At 33.7% G+C, this 14,244-nt stretch overlaps 1 protein-coding gene across 4 annotated transcripts in view; it reads right to left on the bottom strand.

The window, feature by feature from the left end:
- The window catches only part of ADGRV1 (adhesion G protein-coupled receptor V1), a 583,497-nt gene that overhangs the window by 418,677 nt on the left and 150,576 nt on the right, over positions 1 to 14,244 (bottom strand). For all 4 annotated transcript variants that reach the window (XM_074383772.1, XM_003920760.4, XM_074383775.1 and 1 more), the window contains exons 43-50: positions 12,134 to 12,396; positions 9,585 to 9,760; positions 8,770 to 8,894; positions 5,559 to 5,716; positions 5,316 to 5,462; positions 4,893 to 5,000; positions 1,618 to 1,882; positions 787 to 909 (exon numbers count right to left, since the gene is read on the bottom strand). In XM_074383772.1, coding sequence (XP_074239873.1) covers positions 787 to 909; positions 1,618 to 1,882; positions 4,893 to 5,000; positions 5,316 to 5,462; positions 5,559 to 5,716; positions 8,770 to 8,894; positions 9,585 to 9,760; positions 12,134 to 12,396 — 1,365 coding nt within the window. The remainder of the gene's footprint in view (positions 1 to 786; positions 910 to 1,617; positions 1,883 to 4,892; positions 5,001 to 5,315; positions 5,463 to 5,558; positions 5,717 to 8,769; positions 8,895 to 9,584; positions 9,761 to 12,133; positions 12,397 to 14,244) is intronic.

A 14,244-nucleotide genomic window follows, 5' to 3' on the forward strand; every position in this document is an offset into this window, starting at 1 on the left:
CTTTGCTCACTAGTTCTCTAGACACCTCAACTGGAAACATGAAGACCCTCTGTCTGTGCCTCCTCCCTCCGCTGTGAACACCCACCCCATGAACCAGCTTAATAAGCTTACCATACCAGCTGGCCTCAGCTTCATCTCCTTATTATCACTGGCCCACCCAAGAGATTCCTTGCCAACCCTAAAATAATCCTACAACCTTCAGACGGCAATAATACCTTGTATTCTCTCCAATCAACTTTGTTTCTGAAACCACAGTGATTAAAAATATTGCTTATGTTTCCGATGTGTGGACTGAAGTACAGAAGACCAGGAAAGGATTTCAGATTGCGGAGGAGGTTGGGAGAGTGAATGAGGATAGAACAGTTCTCGCAGTCATTCTCTAACTTAAAAAAAAAATTCTTAAATGCAAATACTTGCTACTGCCATAAGCATACTTTCATATTTTAAAAATATATATTTAATGTCACTCTTCATGTTTCTCTAGGCAAAATAAATATATTAATTTTATTCTTCACTAATAGTTCTCTCCATATTTTAGTTAGTCTGATTATTCTCAAGTCAATGTCCATTTTGCAAGTATTAATCTGTAGAAAAAGAACCTAAATTCAGAAGTATTTCAAAACATTCTAGGATTTCTGGAAGGAGTATTATAAAGACTTTGATGTTACATTCCTACTAAAATATCCAGTGTCTGGCAATGTGTGCTAAATCTAAATCAATGAGATTCAAATCATTCTGGCTTTCCATACTACCTTCAGAATCGGTGAGCAGTTGCAAAGTCCTTACCTATTCCTGAGGCTGGTGTGAAGGAATGGATTCTGTTGACAGCAGCAAAATCTAGAGACTGAAAATACCTGAAGGAAGACTGTCTCATCTCCCAGATGAAAATATCAATTGAATTCTGATCTCCTACAATAATGAAATAAAAGTCAAATTTTAATGCAAAAGTTACAGAAAAATGACAAAATTACAGTAAAACTGCAACAAAAATATCAGGAAAGAATTTTCTTCAGAATCCATTTAGCATAATAAAAATGTTAAGTTAATAAGAAGTACTTCAAAAGTCTTTTTGCATTTACTACATGTCATAAATACATGGTTAGCTATTAACCATGATATAATGTTCAAGACAGAACAAGGACAAAATCTGCTTTTTTAGGAACATTGCAATTTTACCTGTGAAAGTTCTATTCAGCAGCAAAACACAAATTTCTATTCCGATAATATTTTGAAAGAGTCTTATCAAAAGTTTCTGAACATTATTTATTAATACTATAAATTATTCATGGCACTTCAAGTAAATACAGGTAAAAAGTTACTTGCTTGCATCCTGGGTATAAATATTTATGTACCTTCGAACTTTACCTACCCACTTCCAATTCTGTTTTAATATGACTTTAAGGTAGTAATCAGAACACCACAAGATCAGGGGCATAATGTGTAAAATAATTCTCAAAAATCCATTTACAGCTGACAATTAATACTTAACTATTAAGAAATATTCTATGGATTACTAAAACATTATTATAACAGCATTTTCATATAAAATATACCATAAGAATGCTACATGATTTCGATAATAACTATATACACATTACAACTACTGTATCTTCTCACCTTGAAGGACATTTTTGGCAAATATTAAGTAAATATCATTGGCTGAAGACAAAGCCTCAACTTGTGTTGTCCCACTGACAGGCACTTCTTGAAAGTTAATAAACCCACTGCCCGACCATCTGAATAAAAGGGAGTTTAGCCTGGCATTAGCCTGGGAAATGGCTAAGAACACAGAGCCTCCCTTGTTGAACAATGCCAGGGTCAGCACACCTCGGACAGGGAGTATTTGATGCAACACGAAGCTTCCTCCATTCCACCTGAAGACCTGAAGGAAATGTTGAAATACAAAACCCTTCATGACTAGGAATTTAGCACTTGTGAATATTTAACCAATATATTATGTTTACTCTCTTGGATCCTTTTATATTTGGTTAAAAAGATATTTTCATAAATAAGAAAATACTAAAACTGATGCTCCCTTGCTGCTCTCTCCCTCGTCTAATCTGTGTGTGTGTCTATACACATGAGTACACACAGAGTGAATGAAAGAGAAGTTATCTGAGAAGAAATCAGTATCAAATATACATCTGGGCAGGGGTTGGTGACAGCAAGGAAGGGGAAAGCTAAAATCAAAAAAGACACTAAATATGAAAAATTTAAAATAATAACAAATATTCTAATGCTGCAATATTATCAACTGCTTGAGCAACAGAACACAGAGAAACACCTAAATCTTTTTGTCCCCATGGTGGCAGTCAATGCACACAAAGTTACAGGGTAAGTGTTCATAAATGCAAAATTAAAATTTAGACCCTACCTGAAGGCAAGCTCATCAATGTCACAAAAAATTATACTTATTCAATCAACGATTAGGAACTTCTGAGCCACAGACATTATGCTAGGAACTATGGATACAGCAGCCTTTCCCTTTATGGATCTTATTAACTATTAGGAAAAGGTAAACAGGAAACATATCAGTAATTGATAATTGAATTGAATAAACGTATGAGTATAAAATGAGTCAAGTACTAAAGATGACTATTAGGATGGTCTGATAGAGGATTATGACAGTATTGGGGAAATCAAGTTAGAAGGAACGACATGACAAAGTCCCTAAGACAGAAAAGGGTTGTGATTATCTGAATAAAGATTGCAAGGAATTTGATAGTGCTGGAAGAATGATGAGAGGTAAGATCATGGAGTACCTTCCATTAGGGTGACCATATAATTTATCATCTAAACAGGGATCCTTTAAAGAGTGAAAGGGACAATATTAATAACAATACCACAACAACAGGCATAATCCAGTACTTTCCAAGGCAAATCAGGAACTATAGTATCCTATGTTAAGCCAATATTAAATAATTAAGAATTTATTCTAAGTATAATTGCAAATAATTGAATAGTTTTTAAATCAGGTATAACATTAGTCAATTAATATTTTCAAGAGATGACTCCAGTTACTCAATGGAGAATGGATCTGAGGAGGTAAAGGAAGTTCAGAGAATGGCTAGGAGGATACTCTAATGGTGTGGAAGAGAAATAACGGGGACCTGGAGTAGGGAGAGGCAGAGATTAAAAGAAATGTCTTCACTTATTGACACATATCATCAAAAATAATTAACTAGATGTGAAAGAATAAAAAGGAGTAAGTGTGAGACCAGCCTGAGAAACATGGCGAAACCCCATTTCTACAAAATACAGAAAAATCAGCCAGGTATGGTGGCACATGCCTGTTGTCCCAGATACCTGGGAGGCTGAGGTAGGAGGATCACCAGGGCCCAGAAGGTCAAAGCTGTAGTGAGCTGTGATCAGGTCGCTGCACTCAAGCCTGGGCACAGAGCCAGATCCCCTAAAAAAAGTAGTAATCAAGGAAGGAATATTCCAAGATTCTGTCTTAAGCAACTGAGTTTGTAGGGTTGCTATTTCCTGAGATGAAAGCTAACTCTGAAGTCACAAGTTTCATAGTGAAAATGAAAGGTTCAGTTGGGATATGTTAAATATTATATACCAAAAATATATTTAAGTAAATATGTCAATAGGCAGTTAGATATGCAGGCCTGGAATACAGAGAAAAGGCTACAGATATAATTTAAAAGACACTAGCCTATTGCTGATATTTAAAACCATAGGACTGATAAAAGTATGCAAGTGAGCGAAGAGAAAGAAAAAAGAAATTTGAACTATAAGAAGTGAATCTTTCTGGAAAACTCCAAGACATCTAAGTTTACAAAAGGGAAGAGAAACTGGCAATGGGGACTGAGAAGGATCACACACACACACACACACACACACACACAGAGAGAGAGAGAGAGAGAGAGAGAGAGAGAGAGAGAGAGAGAGAGAGAGCATGCAAGAGAGAGACTGAGAGAGACAGAGAAGGAAAATTTGTGTAGTGTCTTAGAAAGCAAGATAAGATTTACATTTGAGGGTGTCACATGCCAGTGTAATGTCTAATCATTATGCAGAAAAACACCTACTGGATTTGGTAACCCAGTTGTGAGCATGAGGAAGTAAAGACAAAGCAAGTAGATAATTCTTTCAGGATGTCTTACTATATTGGGGAGAAAGGAAATGAAATGAAAAAATGAGATCAGGGGAGGAATTTCATTTTAAGCTGGATGAACCTAGAACATTTCCACGATTGTAACAATCCAACAGAGAGAGCTAGGTGCCAGAAATGGAGGGAACAGCTAAACCTTATCAAGGCAAGATGGGCACCTATATGAGAGGCCTGGCTTTTTTAGAAAGGACACTTTCCCCATCGTAACAGGACCAAGGAATAAAGCTGGGTTTCAAGTGGGTTTTTGAATTTGGTGTTGGGAAAATGAATGATACCTCTTTTGGTAACTTTCATTTCAACAAGGCAATTATCTGAAAATGGAAATGTGAAGCATGTATGAAATTTGAGGAGTGACAAAAGTTATCAAATAAGCATAACTAGGATTATAAAATCCAGTTTATTAAAGAAATGTGGGATTTCTGGGGTAATACTGAATGCCCATGTAGCAATGCTAATCATGAATTTTTACCAATACTCTCCGTCTGGCTGTGTGATTTTTCTCCATAATCTTTTGCAACTCAGTTAAATTCTAATTAAATGTTCATATTTACTATTACATTATCCTTGGCTCTTAAAGACAATATAATATTTTATGACTCTGGTGTTTAAAAATTAACTTTTAACTAACCAGTCTTTACATTCTACTTTACCACAATGAAATTATTGTTTTCTTTTATACTAAAGCAGCAGACTGTATCTTAGGTAAATTTCAATTATAATGTTAAAAAGAAAAGCAAAAAAGAAAACCCACTTCATTTAAAAAGTATCAAACCTTAGTTAATTCGGAATCATCTCTTTGACTTGCAATGATTAAATAATCTTGGCTGTCTGAAGTAAAATATCTTACTTGAGAAGTTTCCAAAATAATGATTGTTTGTACCTGCAAGGAGGATGGAGAGAGGGAATGAAAACTGAAAGGAGACTTTACCTAAGAAAGCCACTGAACGCACTCACAGCACGGGTTAGGATCTGAAGAGTAAGACTTAAAAAATTCTAATCCCAAGGTATGCATACCTAAGTGTCATTTTAAAAAGACAAAAATATGCCCAGATTTTTGCTAAAATGTATATCAACTCACAAAAATTTCTTTTTTCACGTTAACATAGAACATACATTATCTTCCAATTTGAACAGCCTTACAAATCTTAATTTCTTTTAAAGAAAGCAATCTATTTAAAAATTAAAAATTTTTTACCTGGAATAATTTAAGTCCAGATGTGAATGTATACACACTATTAAGAGAAGGCTTTTCTTCATTTCTTTCTTCATGAGTAATCACAAAGTAGGGAGAAAAACCAATGTTAAAGGCCTCACAAGTTTTAGGATTTTCTATGTTTAAATCCTAGAAAAGGAGAAATAAGAATGACAGTAATTCATGATACATCTAAAATTTATCTGCACATTTTATTTTTGCACTATAAAAAATACTGATGTTTACCTCAACTGGAATAAAAATCCCTTGCCATCGGTAAACAGTAACAGATGATTTTCTTAACATTATACCATATATTAAATTTTCCAAAGTAAAGAAACACCAGGCAGAAGCTGATTCATCCAGAAAACTCTGAAATATGGAAAATACAGCATCCATTCCCCCTGAAAAACACAAATCATTATTTACTAGTTTATTATTTCTTCAAAAACTTATCTAATTTATTGTTTAAACAATGAGACCAGTGCATTTGTGACTACAAATGAAGATCCTTTCATGGTGTGTGTGTATGAGTGTGCAAAGAAAGAAAAGACAGAAGTGAGAGAACTTTAAAATAACTACAAATAATGAATTTGTACTAAAAATAAGAGTTTTTAAAATTCTTATTTAAAAAACAAGAAAATTTATTAATGCTCTGCTTTATACCTACACAAACTTTCCCATGGTATATTTAGAAATAAATATTAAATGTGGCTATGTGGCTGGGCACAGTGGATCACACCTGTAATCCCAGAATTTTGAGAGGCCAAGGTAGGTGAATCACTTGAGGTCAGGAGTTCGAGACCAGACTGGCCAATATGGTGAAACCCCCATCTCTACTAAAAATACAAAAATCAGCTGGCGTGGTGGCATGTGCCTGTAATACTAGCTATTCGGATGGCTGAAAATTGCTCGAACCCAGGAGGTGGAGGTTGTATTGAGCTGAGAAAGTGCCACTGCACTCCAGTCTGGGTGACACGGCCAGACCCTGGCTCAAAAACTAAATAAATAAATAAAAAATGCATATTTTAAAGGAAAATATGCAGAACATGATTTTTATCAACTTCTGTAAAGTTGATAAAAATGTAACTGAGAAATTTTAAAAGAATAAATACCCTTGATAGAAACATGCTAAATATTTGGATAAAAATTTACACTATTAATTTGAAATTATGCCCATCTAATTTATTATTCACTTTACATTTTATATATTTTAAGAATGTCAAGCAGACTCAGGTACTTCAAATGGCTGTCAAGGTTTTATCAAGCTGCTATAACTGGTACATGTTTTAAAATTCCATACTCAAAAAAAAAAAAAGACAAAAATAAAAATCCCCTAACTAATGAGGAGTAACTATTTTAAAAATTACATATGATCTCTTAACATGGCTGCTTCCCCCAAAACATTAAGTTCTTTTTAAATTTTGGTTAATGGTATGAACATGATGGAGCAAGAACAAATACCAAGGTTGAAACCTAGGCTCCCCATGAATGATTGGTCATTTTTAGATTACCAGTTCAAGAGAATTTGTCAATGCCTTACATGTAATATCCAACAGCAACTTCCTTTCCTAAAAATCCAGCATTTCAAATTCTTATGTTGCTCCCTTTTAAAGGTATACCGGAGATTTTTCATTATGTATCCCAAATGGTCCTGACATACAGACAAATCTTTCTCTACAATAATTCAGGAAGACCACAAATGAAGAACAAGCAATGACTGCTGACAATTAAGAATCTCCAACATATGCTCTTATAAGTACCTTCAAAAAACACATGCAAAATCCAAGCAGTAATGGAGAAATCTAAATTAGAAACCATAATCTTTCTTTTTTAGATCCCATCTCTACTTGTTTTCTAGACAAGCACACCACTATTAATTATCTCCTTTTTCTTCTAAGTATTTATCTACCTTTTCCATCCAACCTCCACATGCTTGGGTCTCTCCATACTAAACATGCAAAAAACCTTCTGAATCCCACACCACACCACTACTACCTTCTCCAGGTCCTATCTTCCTAGCCAAACTTACTGAAATGGTTGCATATACTTGAGGTCTCAATTCTTTTACCTCCACTCAAAATGGTATTCAGTTCTCATATTTCTATACAAATAGCCCTTCCTATGGTCATTAATGCCTTCTATGTTGCTAACTATAATGGTTATTTTTCAGGTTCTCATTTTACTGGACTTCTCACCAGGAGCTGACACCGTTTACTTCTTCCTCCATTTTAAAGCACTCTTCTGCTGGTGTCTGCAATCCTATTTTCTCCTGAGTTTCCTACCAGGTCCTCTAAGACTCCTTTGCTAGGCCATCATCCCATATCCTCAGCAATTGAACTTGAACCTTCTTATAGTTCAGTCTACAGGGTCCTCTTCCCTTCTCTATCTTCAGCCTTTCTTTTCAGATTATTACATCAATTTCCATGACTTCAAATACAATATATATAGCTAAAGTTCCCAGGTTTCTCTCTCCTGCAGAGAGGAGCTTTTTTGAGTCTAGAGAAATTTATTCTCAAAAGTAACTCAAATTCAAAATGTGTTAAACCACATTTATTTTACTCCCTTTACCAAAATACATCTATTCTTTTTTTGGAATTCCATCTTAGTGAATAGCACGAACCTCTTTTCCCATCCAACTGCACAAGCTAGGAACCTGAGTAATCTCTGGTACTTCCTTCTCCCTCACCCTCACAGCCAATTCAACACCTAGTCTAAGTTATCATCATCTTGCCTCCCCGTATCTTCACTTCTCTTCTGTGCCAACCCATTATTTACATGGCACTGTGAATAATATCTTCAAAATCCAAATATAATTATAACATACCACATTACATATGGTAACTCTGCTCCATTCCTAAACCACTCAACGGCTTTCTGTTAACACTATTAGACTGGCAAGTATAAAATATTCCTTAAGTTCTTGAATGATCTGGTCTTCTCCAGCTATCCAGGCTCAACATTCCTCCTTATTTCTATACCTACTATTCACTTAAGTTCTTCACTTATGTGTGTTTTTTCTGCCTCAGGTTTCCGCCTTCACAGCCTCCCACTCTCAAATCCATGTTCTTCCAACCCAGTCCTTTGCATAATCAATCTCTACTCATCATTTAGTCTTAGTGCAAAGATCAATACCCCTTAAAAGCATTCCCCTATATTCTTTCAACACTTAGAACTTCTCCTTTGAAGCATTTATTAAAGTTTAAAGTATATATTGATTTTGACTTACTTGATTCATTTCTGTCACTCCCTAAATTCTAAGATCCATGAGTTCAGTGCCATGTCTGGCACGTGACAGGCAGTCAGTACATATTTATAGATGCAATAAAAGAATGAGATTGTCTGTTTTCCATTTTCAAAGGATCGATAACATACAATTCATGGGAAAAAATATAAATCTTATACATGCAATACTTCTTGTTTACAGGATTTTGTTTTCATAAGAAATGAAACGTACTCATGCCAAAGGCTGTTTCAGATACTGTCTCCCACTGCACACTCACAGCCAAATCAATGCCATTAGTGCGAGATACATTTAAATACACGGTCCTATTGGCTTCTTCAATGTCTATGGAGGTGGCCCTAAAAGAAATACATGGATTGTGAAAAGCAGAAAAAGTATAAATTCTACATATTTAAAATATATATCATATTGCTAGCATATACTTAATGCACTTTTAAATTTATACAATCCAAGATGAGATCATAAGAAAATACTGAAAATCAGTTACTTTAATAACTTCACACTATATATTCTAAAAAAGAAAGAAAATTCTAATTCTGTTTCTTCACACGTATATCAAATACATTTTGTAGAAAAAAATAAGTCAGGAAATTATCAGCCTATTAATGAAACCAGATCTATTAAAATATTTTTATGATATAAAAAATAAATATTTGTCAGCTTCCAGAAGAAATTTTAAAACCACAATCACATTAATACATGTTTGAAGAGTCATTCATGTGGTTTGAGCTGCTAAGTCTACATTATATTATTTCTCGCTTTTTATTATTTTTAAAAACACAAAATAGTACAGACCTTTATCTGAAAGTGTGAACTCTGAGAAAATAAGAACTAATAACACCATTACACAGGGTGTGTTTAAGTTTTTGATACTCCCAGTTAGGAGAGTAATTATCTTTTCTAGAGTTCATTTTAAAACTCCCTTTTAAAATAATCAGACATCAATTTTATTGTGCATTTTCTTATGTCAAAAAATATTCCCTACTTATAGCTTCAGAAGTGATAATTTCCTTATCAATAAACAATACCTGTTTTCAACTGCAGAGATACTGAATAGACCCAAGGGGGCCTGGTTTTGCAAAACTGTTATCAGGGTTTGAACATGCTCCCCTAGTCGAGCACCTCCAGTTGGATTAAACAAGGTGCAAACAAAATACTCATCCATTTCTGGTTCTGTGTCTAATATGGCAGATATGTGTAGGGCCTGAAAACAAAATCAAAAGATAACGTTACTAGAATACAGCATTTTTTGTAACACACATATAGAGAAATCAACTAAATATTTCTAACAACAAAATAACATGTTTTGAAAAAATCATCTTATTTTTCACTTAATACTGATTCCTGTAATGTTATGGTTACAACTGTTTCATGTTACTACTTTCAGGGTTTTCAACTTTGTGACATATTGCACTGAAGTGTCCAAAAAAATATTTAGAGCATTTAAAAATAAGATTGAATTAAAAATTAAATTTATGTCTTCATTTTTGTGAACTTTTTGTCCTGCTCTGTCTACATAACTTCATTAATCCCATTCTAATCTAGGGTTCACTGTTAAAAAACAGTTGCAGTCATAGCAGACACAAATTAGGAACAACCCGAATGTTCATCAGTGGGAGCACAGACAAACCAACAGTGGTGTATTTTGTAAAATGCTACTCAGTGATTTAAAAAAAGTACAACTACTGATACATGCAACCACACAGACTTAAAAATTATATTGAGTGAAATAAGCCAGACACAAAAGAGTACACACTATATGATTCTATTTATGTGAAGCTCAAGAAGCAGCAAAATTAGTCTTCAATGATAGAAATCAGAAAGTAGTTTCCTCTGGAAAGGGGAAGAGACGGGGGAACCTTCTGGGTGATGATAATGCTAAATACTTTTATTTATTTATTTACTTATGAAACAGAGTCTCACTCTGTCACCCAGGCTGGAGTGACAGAAATCAGAAAGTAGTTTCCGGGAAAGGGGAAGAGACATTATCATCTTCTCATTGATGATAATGTTAAATACATACATACATACATACATACATACATACAAACCTTTATTTATTTATTAATTAATGAGACAGAGTCTTGCTCTGTCACCAGGCTGGAGTGCAGTGGTACTCTTTTCACTGTAACCCCTGCCTCCCAAGTTCAAGTGATTCTCCTGCCTCAGCCTCCTGAGAACTGGGATTACAGGCACGTACCACCACACCAGGCTAATTTTTGTATTTTTAGTAGCAGTAGGGTTTCACTGTGTTGGCCAGGCTGGTCTCGAACTCGACTTCAAGTGATCCACCCACCTTGGCCTTCCAAAGTGCTGGTATTACAGGCATGAGCCACTACAGTGGGCCTTAATGTTAAATATTTTTATCTGAGTGGTTGTTACATGTGTGTATGCATGTAGCTTTAAAGTAATTAAGCCATATACTTAAGATTGGTGTATTTTACTGTTTATACCTCAAAATAAAAACTTTTTGGAATAAAAGTAGTTATGTTGGTTAAAAAATTTATTTTATTGGTGTATTTTACTGTTTATACCTCAAAATAAAAACGTTTTGGAATAAAAGTAGTTATGTTGGTTAAAAAATTTATTTAATTTAATTTGCTCTAATATTCAATTTGCCTAACAAAAAGGTATATATACTGTGAAAAAGGAGGGTTTTATGAAAAAAAGCCACAGTAAAAAAAAAAAAAAAACCAAATTCAAGAAAAAATTTAAAAGCTGAAAAAAATCATGAACAAAGCAAAAGAAAATTAATAAAATATTTCAAATTTGAATTTTATATATATTTCAAGATTTAAATGTAAGTGACTTTGGACAAGCCAATTAAGGTTTTAAATTTCCAAAATATGAAAAAAACATCTAAATGAATATGCATTTGAAAATGTGAAGTTACACAAACTGATCAGGAAAAAAATTATTAGATGGACTGTTTTAGGTAAAATAGCTTTAAATATATTATTTTAGATTTATTATACTTTATATAGCTGGCTTGAAAAATGACTAAAGCTAAGATAATTAGCTATTTTTAAACTTAAACTTTTAAAAAATAAAATTCAGTAGCAGGAACAGAAAATTGTTAATATACAGAAAAAGAGGTTTTGGAAGGTAAACTTTGAGTATAGATCATATTTATAATTAATCTCAAATCCACCATTTTTTCTCCAATAACCTATTCCTGTTCTCAAACAGTCTGAAGTAAGCAGTTACATTTTGTTAAAGGGAAGTGAATGGCTGGGACTTAATGGTTACAAAAATTGGCCTGGGTTTTCTTTTATGTGGTTTTTTTACAATATAAAGTGGCACATGCAATTTAAATATGCTGAAAATTTAAAATAACAATACATATATTTTCTTTATTATTTGCATATTCTTTTACCTTATTAATAGTAAAATTTTCCAGTTGCACTTTATACAGAGTAAATAGAACTACAGCACTTGTCACATAGTAACTGAATCATGTCTTTATCACCTAAGCTGAAAGTATTGCTTTTTTCATTCTAGGACTTGAGTGCTCGTCTAAGAGAAATTCGTTTTGTAAATATTAAACTTCCATTCTCATTACAACTTCTTACAGTACCTTGAATCGAACACCTTCTTCTAAAACAATATAGCCTTTGGAAGGAGTCAGATCTTTAGATTCATTTGAGGAATTCACTTCTGTCACAATGAACTGAACTGTCACTGTTCCAAACAATCCTCGTGCAGGTTCCCGAACAATGTACAATACTGCAATACTCTCCTGGACATAGAGAGCTGTTGGCTCTCTTAGAAAAAAGTGCTCACTGTTGTTAAATGATAAAACTCCAGGGCCATCATCGTTAGCAAGGACAATAATTAAGGCTGCAAAATAAAAAGATTAAAGCAATAAATGAAAATATAATAGGTTATAAATGCTGAACAAAGTGTGAATTTCTAATTGAAAACTAGGCCAATTCTTTACCTAAGGTGATTGTTTTAAGATGATCTTTAAAATGACAGAATTTTTTAAGCATTTAATAAAATTCCATATTCATTCATGATAGAAAAATACTCAGTAGACTTGGGATAAAAGGCAGCTTCCTCAACCTGATGAATCAAAGTTCTCAGAAGTCAACAGCAATCAAACTTAATATTGAAACACTAGCAGCATTCCCACTAAAAACAGTAACAAAATAATAATGCCTATCATGATTGCTACTATTTCCCAGTGTCACAGGGCTATCAGATAGATAATACCTGTAAAAGTAGTGAAAAAAGTAAGAACTGTCACGATTTTCTAGATGATATGACTGTCTACTAAGAAAATGCAAAAGAAAATATTAGAACTATAGTAAGAATACAAAGCAAGCTGAGTCAGAAATCAAAAGTGTTCTATTTTTTACTGTCACTAATATTAATAACTAAGAATTGCAGCAACTAATACTATTAAGAACTTACTAATTGCTTAACCTATATTAACTCTTTTAATTCTCACAATAACCCTATGATGTTGATTCTATCATTATTCTCATTTTTACAGAACCTATGATTGAAGCACAAACAGGTAATTTGAAGAAGTTTACAAGCTAGGAAGTGGCAGAGCTAGTGCACTAGATCAGGAAGTCCGCTTCAGATCATAGATTCTTAAAGTCTATTATAGTATCTCTATAGATCAGCTATCACTATCTAAAGAAAAAAGTAGACCTTATTCACAAGAGCAACAATACTTAAAAATTAGCCTAATGTAATAACTACAAAATCTATATGAAGAAAATCTCACCTATATCCCCTTCACCCACTCTAAAGTCACCTGCAGCAGTTTCTATTTGCCCAATGGTCTCTCTCTTCCTGAAGACAGCATCAGCCCATGCAGGAGTAAGGTCAGAACTTTTGTAAATTTAACATCCAAGAGCAACTCTCAAATGATTAGAAATAGGAGCTGGTGAATGAACAGCCCAGATTTCCTTCCTTCTCATGAGACAGTCCTAAGCTTTATTCAACCCCATGTCTAAGAGGGACCCCAGCAGGACAGAGTGTCAGCTGCCCACAGCAGTACTGCTCATTAGAACATCACCTTTCAGCTTTCCTCTCTCTCTTTCACCCCCTCATTTCTCATCAGGCCTCCAGAGATCACCTCTCAAATAAACTAAAGCCTTGTCCAAATCCTTGTCTCACAGTTTGCTTTTGAGAGGACACAAGCAAAGGCAATAGTATAAAAGATCTAAATTACTGGAGAGGGAGTTTACATTTCCAAATCAGAAAACTCATTATAGTGATGTCAAATCCATCCAAATTAATCCAAAATTTTAATTCCCCAACCAAAATAGTTTATTTTATAGATCTCAGCTTGAATCTGATGTTCATATGAAAGAGACTTTTTAAAGGAATAGGTGAGATAATTTAGAGAAAGAAAAAGAAAATTTTTGGCTTGAAAAACCAGAAAAATGCACTTAACATAACCTTAGTTATATTAAATAAAACAGTATGCTATTAGCACATGAATAGGCAAATAGAACAAAACAGAGTCCAAGAAAATGATGAGTAGATGGATAGAAAAAAGGAAAAAAAAGAAAGATAAATACTTCACGTTGAAAATTAATGACTAACGAATGTTCCATTCTCTATATAATATTAGGGTATTGTTTTATACATATTAGAAGAAAAATGAAGTTGTATCCTTTCCTCACACACTACTAATGAATAAATTCTTTGTATGTTCAATAATGTAAA

Source organism: Saimiri boliviensis, chromosome 1 (genome assembly GCF_048565385.1).
Source record: "Saimiri boliviensis isolate mSaiBol1 chromosome 1, mSaiBol1.pri, whole genome shotgun sequence".
NCBI lineage: Eukaryota > Metazoa > Chordata > Mammalia > Primates > Cebidae > Saimiri > Saimiri boliviensis.